The 10,143-nt window shown below is 31.4% G+C and overlaps 1 protein-coding gene and 1 long non-coding RNA gene across 25 annotated transcripts; one reads left to right on the top strand and one right to left on the bottom strand.

The window, feature by feature from the left end:
• LOC109840317 lies at nucleotides 1,811-9,840 on the top strand. 24 transcript variants are annotated; one of them, XR_002246866.1, is made up of 7 exons: nucleotides 1,830-3,013; nucleotides 3,806-4,063; nucleotides 8,183-8,252; nucleotides 8,369-8,481; nucleotides 8,927-8,964; nucleotides 9,486-9,551; nucleotides 9,689-9,840. XR_002246866.1 is itself a non-coding variant. In XM_020408909.1 (6 exons), exons 2-6 carry the CDS (start codon nucleotides 3,958-3,960, stop codon nucleotides 9,492-9,494), a joined length of 336 nt encoding a protein of 111 aa, XP_020264498.1. In that variant the 5' UTR covers nucleotides 1,831-3,013; nucleotides 3,806-3,957; the 3' UTR covers nucleotides 9,495-9,840. The 24 variants fall into 24 exon arrangements, 6 of the variants coding, with proteins under 6 accessions (XP_020264496.1, XP_020264498.1, XP_020264494.1 ...); XR_002246865.1 differs by having other exon boundaries at nucleotides 1,832-3,013; nucleotides 8,927-9,030; XR_002246881.1 differs by having other exon boundaries at nucleotides 1,828-3,013; nucleotides 8,350-8,824; nucleotides 9,486-9,840.
• Nucleotides 4,098-5,955, bottom strand: LOC109840319. Its single transcript, XR_002246883.1, has 2 exons — nucleotides 4,495-5,955; nucleotides 4,098-4,356 (listed from the first exon to the last, which is right to left on the bottom strand). It is a non-coding gene; the product is annotated as an uncharacterized LOC109840319 (long non-coding RNA).

The following is a 10,143-nucleotide window of genomic DNA, read 5'->3' as shown; positions in this document are numbered from 1 at the left end:
TATTTACATAATTATTTTTAATTTAATATGTTTAATATTTTTATATTTAATTGTTGTGTTTGTAATTAATCTCCTATAAACATTACTTCAGGAAAAAAACTGTGATTTTTAATCTTTAACCCATGGCTCTTTTGTTGGTTAGAGAAAAAAATTGGTATTTAATATAACTTTATTATGATAATTTATTTATATTTTAATATGTTTAATGTTTTTATATATCTAGTAGTTATTTTTAATCAAAATTTGATGCATATTTTGATTCAATTTTAGACTTGATTTATTAAATATGTTAGAATAAAATATATTGGTTAAAAAAAGTAATTATTAACTATATTTTTTGATATTAGTTTTGAATTTTATATTTTTTTAATTTTATAAATTCGTGAAAGTTTATTAAATTAAAGATTGTTCCTGTAAATCAAGAGTTCCTGAATTTAAATTATTTTAATTTCAAAATATTTTTAAATAATACCATTTCTTTTTGAATTTCAAATTATCAAAATAATCTTATCAAATACAAGTTACCAATTTAAATCACCAAATCTTGCTTTAATTTAGTTACCTAATTAACATCATGCTCATAAATTTTCTATATTTTAAATTATTATAATTCAAAATATTTCTGAAATAAGGAAAAATTATGTCAAGGCCCCAAAATAAAGAACTTCGTGTGCCCCCGCCTAGGGCTGTCCATCCGGGCCGGCCCGAAAAACCGGGCCTGGCCCGGGCAAAACCGAAGCCCGGACCCGGGCTCGATTGGCCTGGGCCAGGTCCAGGCCTGGGCTTGGGCCTGGGCTCGGGCCTGAGGGGGTCGGGCTCCTGGCCAGCCTTGTTTTCTTTGTTATTTAAAATTTTTTAATTTTTTTAAAATTTTAAGAATACAAAGCAAAAAATAAACACAATTTTGATTAAAAAATTATATTATTAATCAATTGTAATTATGTAATTTACAAATATAAAAATTTATAAAAATTAAAATGATATAAAATAATTGCAGAACTTATAGAAACAAATAAAATTAAAAAAAATTGTAGAATTCAAAGACCCCAAGAGCCCAATCAATCAAAGACCTCTAAATATATATGTTGTGGCTAGGATTTGAACCACTAACCTCCTCTCCAAACTCTTAAATTTAACCACTAGACTAAGTAGCCCAAAGTATTCATGTCATTCAATATAAGTATATGTATATATATATACACACATATATACATATATTATACATAAACAGATTGTAAATACTTATAGTAATTACATAAACAAATTGTATTATACATAAACATATATATAAAAAATATAAACTATATATATACACATATATACATATATTATACATAAACAGATTGTAAATACTTATAGTAATTACATAAACAAATTGTATTATACATAAACATATATATAAAAAATATAAAATTGGAACGGAATAGTTGCATACTTTTAATTTGTTATCTTAATTACTGTAACTATTTTACTGTAAAATTAAGTTAATTAACAGTAAAAAATTAACTATATTTAGGTTATAATTTGGTTCAAGTATATGAAAATTAAATACTGTAAATTGTGATATATTGATTTGTGAAATATTGATAAGTAAAATGAGAGTGAGAATGAAATGTTTTTTTTCATTTTGATGATATATTGATTTATAAAATTGTGATGATATATTGATTTGTGAAATTGAGAATTGCGATGATTATTCATATTTTTTTTATTTTGAATGTTATATATCTATAAATTATTTAAATAACAATAAATTATTTAACCTACGTTACGCTATGCGTTATCGCTACTGTAACTTAACCGGAGGTAAGCGTTACGCTATGCGTTATCGCTATTTTCAACATTGGTAAGAACCTTCTAAGATACTGCCATCATAAATAACTCAGTAATTATAATTTAGCACGTAAAATTTGCACCTTTACTTCTTCATATAACTTCTTCTCCCATGCATACAATCTGTCTAATGTGTCCTGATAGCTTCCAGATATCATACAACATTCTTCTGAGTAATTTCTGCTGATGAGGGGCCACTAAACAGAGAAGCAGGGTTAAATATCCTAGCTCCTGCACCGAGTAAAGATTTGAGACAACTATGTAAAAGCACAAAAATTAATTCCATATCGTCTACAATTTGATTACAAATCCCTTAAGATAAATACATATTATGCACGCGCATAAAATTTATTACATTTTATTTTGCAACTATGTCGAGTGAAGTAAGTATATGGTTCTTGGTTTTTAGCATCTTGCTGAAATTCAGGCACGACACTAATTGTCATCTACTTGGTATTTCTATGACAAATTTAGGATTAATCACCAATCAATATACCAAAATGGAAACTAAACTTTGCAAATATCGGTTTACGTAATGTTATATATCTCCAATCTCTGGAGGGGAGAAAAAGTAACACACAAGCACAGAGATGATACCTGTAAGTTCAGTTGGAGCAGAGTACTGAGCACTGTTTGCTTCGAGCATGACTTAGACCTCTTTCGCAGAATCAAAGGTTCTTACAAACTGGTTCTCGATTCAAAAATTCGTTTTGTTTTTGATTCGTTTATATATAGCTCTGTAAGTTAAATGACAAATCATTTCGGTCCTTTATTATTTTTCATGCTATAGAATTTAAAAATTTTGTCGACATGCTCCACTCACTACATTACTGTATGGGATTGAACCCATTTTCTTTATGCATTTATCTTGACCAACTCATGGTTTCAAATGACTGTACATTACTTAATTGACCATATTATGCTAATTTTAACCAAGCAATGGTAAACTGTTGGGCCGTGATTGTGATATAGATTCATCTTCCAGCGGCTAGAGACCAACTCTCAACCTGCGAATGTGGAGGCTATTTTATCTACAACAAATAATCAAAAATTAACAGTGCATCATAGTCAAATTAATCTGAACGATTGGCTCCGGCATCTCTCGATGACCAAGGTTTCCAAGACATGAAACATCTTTGCTGTATTATTGATGTGAAAATTGCACCTTAATTCGGTACAGGTAAAGTTACTTGAAACTCTATAAACTATCATGAGATTTGTAGTTACATAGTAGTTAAGCTTTTATCAAAAGAATTACATCTCACATAAATACAATTTGGGATAATTCTTAGTTGCTGTTGTGTAAATTTCTTGTAAACTTATGAGGACCATTTCTCTCTGGTCAACAAGTTGCTGTTGTGCTATTTGCAGAATAGTTAACGGAAATAAGAGGGAGAGAGGGGTGATCAAGGAACAAAAGCTATTAAGCGAGAGGGTCCTACTAAGCTGGAGGATGGTGAATCTGCCAATTATAAACTAAATTTTTTTGGAAAATCTAAGATTGTAAAAAAGAAAAAAATGGTAGCGATTAACTACAGAAAATGTTGACAAGCTGTTTATTTGTATTATAGAAAATTGTTGGCATATGTTGGATGATTGCGGACAAATATGATTCAAGATTTTGCATTGAACAATTTTTCCCAATAACTTACAATAAAAGTGCAATCATATACAAAGTTATTTTGTCAGTTATTCTAATTGGGTATTCTATGTTTTATGTAGCCTTAATTTACTCTCATGTAAATAACATTTAAGTTCTTATTTCATTACTTCCATTATTATATATATATTATATATATTATATTACATATATATATTATATATATATATATTATATATATATATATAATACAATATATATATCTATCTACCCTTTAAAAGAGGGAGTTCTTAAAAAACTTTTCCTAGCCTAAAATACCCTTCAACTATTGTAAATATAACAACTTTATCCCTTTTTATTATTGTTAAACAGAGTTCAGAAAATTGGGAGCCCTAATCCTTCATTCCTTTCATCCTTCTCTCCGTCGGTTACGAAATCCTTCGTTCCTTTCATCCTCCTCTCTGTCGGTTACGACTTCGCTCTAGCAATGCCCTCCCACTTTCTTAAATCATTAATTGCCAACGATGAGTATTATTGCCCTCATCATCTCCGCACCTCCTCTGCCATCATCTCCTCAGTTCTTAGATTTTGGGCATTTGTTCGGATCTAGAAGGAAAATCATCGAAGAAGGTAACATTTCATCCTTTTCTAAATTTGATTTTGATTTTGAAATTTATATCATCGTTATCTTATTTACGGTAGGAGCTTGTTAACAAGATTTGAGTGCAAATTATTTTTTTGTAAAGTGCATGAATGTATTAGCCTTCTTAAGTACTTTGTTGAATCGTTGCAAGTTGGAAATACTTGAGGACACCAGGTCTCTTTTCCATTCCGAGCCCAGTCTTTTTCTGTGGTTATTCTCTATTTTTTCTGTTTTCAATTCTTTGTGATGACAACAGTGTCATGTTCATACTACCAAAAACCTCATATCAATGCAATTGTTTAATTTTCTTTGTGATGACAACAGTGTCATGTTCATACTACCAAAAACCTCATATCAATGCAATTGTTTAATTTAGCAGGTCTGTATATGAAGATTGTTATGAAATACTACCAAAAACCTCATATCAATGCAATTGTTTAATTTAGCAGGTCTGTATATGAAGATTGTTATGAAAAGACTTATAAAAATTGTCATGTTCATACTACCAAGAAACTCATATCAATGCAATTGTTTGTTTGTAGAATGTTGGATCACATTGTAAGCTTTGTTCGCATTGCCATGACCTCCATACAGCTCTCATAGGAATGTTCACAACGCCTTATCTCAAAATGAAACACCAAATAAAACTAAAAACAAAATCAAAAGCAATTTAATTCCTTATTATGTAATTAGGATTCCGATTCCTTATATACTTTGGACTTGGATTAGTATATTTTTTATAAATAAAGGTAAACAGGAGGGGAAAATCATCTCTCTTTTCTGTTTCTAATTACTAATTCTACAAAAGTTAAAGCCAAAATAACCTTTATTGCATTGATTCAAATATAATGCTTCCCAAATAGTACAATGCAAACAACGTTGCTTTTAGTTAGGTCTTTATATAAAATTATCCTAACTACAAGTAGTAATGTAAATAATGTGTTGTGAACTTAAGTTTATACTAATATAATATAAAAAGGGGAATGTTTATTTTGGAAGTTAATTACCAATTGGTAGCTCACACAATTACAAAAATAGAGTAGAGTTTTGCATTCTGGTTAAGTTTACAAAAACCACAAATGTGCATACTCTGTTTACCATATGCATATATTCTGATCAAACATATCTGAAGTAGAAGTCATTATTAGCTTATAAACATAGTTTCTTTAGCTTTGTTAGTAACCATTTAAGTTATGCCGACCACCTCAAAAATTAAAGGCTCGTACAAAAATGCTCATAAATGTTTGTAAGGCTCATTTTGGTCTATTATTCATTGTAGCTTTCATCTTGGCCTGTGCTTTTCCCTTAGCTAAACTTGAGCAAGTTAATGAACTGTCAGGTCCCTGTCACCAAGTTCCATATTTGCCAATGGTTTTTACCATGTAGTTTATATGTCATTGATCTAAAAATATGGGGTAAGTGGGTAACTATGACTTAGATGTGAATGGTATAAGATTGAGGAGATAAATCACTTGATGAAAAGCGTTAAGGTGGAAGATATGTAGGCTGAAGAAGGTCATTGACAAAGATGAATATATGATTTTGATGGATAGATAACTACTCAAAGGAGGTACGCTCTAAATCTGTTTGTATCATTTGCTCTTGATGTTGTCTACGTTGATATAAATATCAAAAAATGCAATAGCCAATGCACAAGTGAGAATGCTTTGTTGTTTTAAGGTAATATGAGGAATACAGAAGCATTAAAGAATTTGTGTATTACTTATCAATACATATCAGGCCCAGTGGTTAGGATCATGAAGAGAATGGAAACATAAAGCACTTTTATTATTCAATTTGAGTACCAATATTTTCTACCTGGAGCATGTGTAGGACATAGTATTGTATCCATAAGTGCCATACAATCAATAAAAAAGCTTACATGTTATAGGCTCGGTGACTATAGAGGCATGATGATGAGAGTGATATCGAGAGTAGAGGAAATGATGGTGCAGTGCTCTGTGGAACCAGTAGTAGAGGAACTCGACTGGACCCATATGAAGCAAAGCCATCATTACTGCTCCATCAGACCTCCAAAAAGGTATGTTTCGAGCGCTTGGAATGAACGATCGTCCAATATATTATAACAAACCATTGAGCATGATCTGGTCATCCCTGTCTTTGTTATTTTCATAAAAAATCAAGAAATATTTATTAGATCCAACAGAACCTAAGGACATTACTTAATTATCTATTTATTGGTTCCTTTATAGTGCATAATTCAATTTTATGCCTTGACATATTTTCCATAAGTAGTACTTTTTGTTTGTAGCTGATATTGGATGAGTAAGGAAAACATTAAAATCTTGATGATAACCTGTCTTCAACTTCATGATCATCTATGAAAATTTATAACTAAAATCTTAGTAATGAATGCTATATGTAATGTCAACCCACTTTTAGCTGCATTAAAAGCAACCACAACTTGTTTGAGCAACTAGATTCAACTTATAAGTCTGGCAATTTAACTGTCAGGTTGAATGAGTTTGTTTGGATCTACAACATTGCACACTTTGAAGCTTTCTGCAAAATATCAGGTTCTAAACTTCAATTAGAGATTATATGAGCCATTAGGAGTAGAGTTCAGATTTAGCCAGGAAAGCCCATTAGAACTTTTCCATATTTGTGTCCTGTGAATTTTCTGAGTATTAGATGATGAGGATCTGTCCTGCATCATCGGATACTCTTACTTGGTGTGGTACCGTGTCACTCACTTATCATTTCATCAGTAACTCTTACAGTGAAATAACTCCTGTTAATGTAGAAAAAGATACTCCTCAACTTAATGAAACTATGAGACTATTTACCTCCTTTGACGTCATGGAGTTGTCAATGGCAATTTTTTTAAATGCTGCCAAGAGCATAGTAGCCCTGCCTCTCACATCATCCCAATTTGACACATTATGCATCTCCTGTACAAAAAGATTCACCCACGAGGATCCATTTTGAAACGTCTTAGAGTTACCTTAAATTTCACCTGAAATTTATGGACGCGGAAAAGTTTAGAAAAAAAAGCTTCATGCATAGTATCCATGGATCAGACTAACTTCATCCCAGCCCACTCAAAACCCAGATTCATGAAGGGAAGATGGAACCATGTTCTAACTTCAATGGAATTTTCATTTAAAAGAACTGTCACATTCAAGCTTCTTGCTTCATCTGTCTTAAGATTGCTGCCAAGGCAAAAGGCATGGAGATTCTTAATGGCATCATCATTTTTGTTATCATGGCTTTCTAGAACCAATTCCACAACCTGAAATGATAATTGAGAACCCAATATAGTATTAAGTTTCAGTCTTTCAAGGAACATGAAAAGAACAGTTATAAAAGAGTATTATTTTGGGTAAAATCGTTTCTGCACGACTATACATAGAATACTCACTTCACTCAAATAACATTTTGCCTCTGAAGAATACTCACTCCCTCCTTTTCAAGATAATAGAAACCTATATCAACAATTACACATGAAGATCAGATACAAGCAACAACTATAGAATCACAATAAATTAGGGACCTGCATAAGTCAATGGTTGATGGATATTATGCACAAACCACATGAAGTATTTGGCTTAGTATTGCAACTTTGAAACTTACTATACTTTAACTGTATAAAGCATCAAATTGTTATGTTGCGTCATAAATTAAAATGGTTGATGGCCATTTCTGATATCTGTGAAGGCCAAAATGCTTTAACTTCTCATCATTTTTTAACCTCAAGATTGAATTATGTACACACACGCATAGCATACACAAGAAATCTATTCCTCATTAAGAGCATTTTGGTGCATATATATTACCCTCCTATGTTTAGTAACATCTTTTGAGAATAATGTGTGAAATAGTGTGCACTTTTCTAATACACTTTTACGTCTAGATTAAATAATTTAACATTTTGTCATATAAATGCATATATTCTACTTGGTTGGATTTGCTTTGTTTTTCTTGAAAACATTTCAGATGTTGTGGGTGATTCAGTCAATTTCTCTTCTTTTTGGGTCCTCATCTCAAACAGCGATTATCATTTTTAAAAGCTCTTGTAGGTGTACTTGTTTTCTAAATGCTCATTACTTCATGTTTATTCTTGATTATTCATTCTCTTGTTGCAGGTGTATATCTTGGGTTATTTGATAGCGAAATTGAAGCTGTAACATCTTACCGAACACTGATTTTCTACATGTTAGCAATAAGTTCCTTAGTATGAATAACAAGTTTAACGTGGTTGCTATCTATCACAGTTTAATAACAAGTTTAACGTGGTTGCTAACTATCACAGTTCTTCTGTTGGTGGTCAGCGCTTATGACAGGATAGCAATCAAAATTAATGGAAGTGAAGCTGTTACCAATTTTGACACAACTACTTATGATGGTGAAATACTTCCTCAAACCAATAATAGTGGTATTACTGGTTTGTATATCTTACTCCTATCATAAATAAGAATATTACTCCTATCATCGTTACTTTGAGCAGAAATATACATTGGCTATATTGCTTAGAAAAAATAATAGTGGTATTGCTTAGGGGAAAAAAATTCTTTCTCTGGTCTGTTCATTATCATAAATAAGAATATTACTCCTATCATCGTTATTTTGAACATAAATATATATTGGCTATATTGTGATTGCCCATGCTTTGGGTGGCTAATTTTTAGCCTTGTAAATTATCCAGGCACAAATAGCACTGAATAATGTGGATGCTGCGATACAAAGTTTCAAAAAAAAAAAAACACTAGAATTAGAGCCAAATGATGGTGATATATCTTCGTAAATTTTATTTTTTTTTAATTTCTTGAGCATGTTTCTACCATACTGATGTGTCGCGATCTCTCTTAAAAATATATGTTTGTTTGAAGGAAAAATAAAGGAGGAACTTCTTGTTGTGAACAAGAAGGTAAGTGGAATTATGAGGCCATTTGACTGCATCTTCAATTACTCGAGGATTTTATATAATATCTCTGTGAGTAGCATACATTTTGTTTACTCTTGCTTGCATGCTTTTTTTCTTCAGCTCAATTAGCACTTCGTTCATCTCGTTAAACATTAAATTCAGACATCAGAAAAAGTATACAGAGATATTTATTAGCTATCTAAAATTGGTAGTGGTAATAGGATAACAACGAAAGATGCAAGTGAATGATTTTCAAACATCTATATTCCTATTATTAATAAAAAATTATCCAACAAAATTTATGCACGCGCAACAAGTTCTCTATGACTAAATCTTAGCAAATACAAAACACACAAAAGATTTACAAATAAGATATTGCTTGATTTTATCAAGGATGCAGTTTACACTCTTTCTTCTCTCTATGCATTGTAATAATAATATAACATTCAGACTTATGTTCTCTTGTGCTTATAATTGCTTGATTTGTTGAGACTTACCCTGTTTATTTTACTATACATTGCAAGAGCGATTGAAAGAAGCTAAAATCAAAACATGGAAAAGTTCAACTTGGCAACATCACTGTGGATATGGTGCTCATCTTAACAAATTATGGATATGTCAATTTTATGTTTCCCATGTGGCTATGTGGGCAACACACCTATTACTAGCACATAGCCGATAGTGTGCGGATAACGTTAATTGATCTCAAATCTTTGAATTTTGATAGGTTATAGGTGGAATGAGAGGAATGACTGGATTATTGTGAGAAACATTATTACTTGATCCTGATGACGTGAGTTTGGTTTTAATATATGCTATGTATTGAAGACAAGTGCATTTTTTTATAAAATATTGCAAAAAAATGAAAATTTGATACAACATCAGTAGACTTTTGGTGTGCTTCCTTCTAGAATGTCTGAGCCTGGCCAAAATATTTAAATAAATGACGTAACATTTATATTTTCTGCTGCAAGCGGTGGGAAGGAGCCATTGCCCGAGGGTCTTGTGTGGCTTCTTTTGACTGGAAAGGTGATTATTGACTTGCTTCTATTGTAATCACAAGGACAATTTTCTTGTATTTTCCCTAATTATTGCCAGTGTTTGTTTGCCATTTTTGGTGCTGTTTTACATGATATCCTATTGTGTTCGGAGAAAGATGCAAAAGTAAAATGCACCTTAAGC

Source organism: Asparagus officinalis, chromosome 5 (genome assembly GCF_001876935.1).
Source record: "Asparagus officinalis chromosome 5, Aspof.V1, whole genome shotgun sequence".
In the NCBI taxonomy this organism is placed as follows: Eukaryota; Viridiplantae; Streptophyta; class Magnoliopsida; order Asparagales; family Asparagaceae; genus Asparagus; species Asparagus officinalis.
The sequence above is the reverse complement of the archived record's forward strand: the minus strand, read 5'-3'. Positions and strand labels throughout refer to the sequence as shown.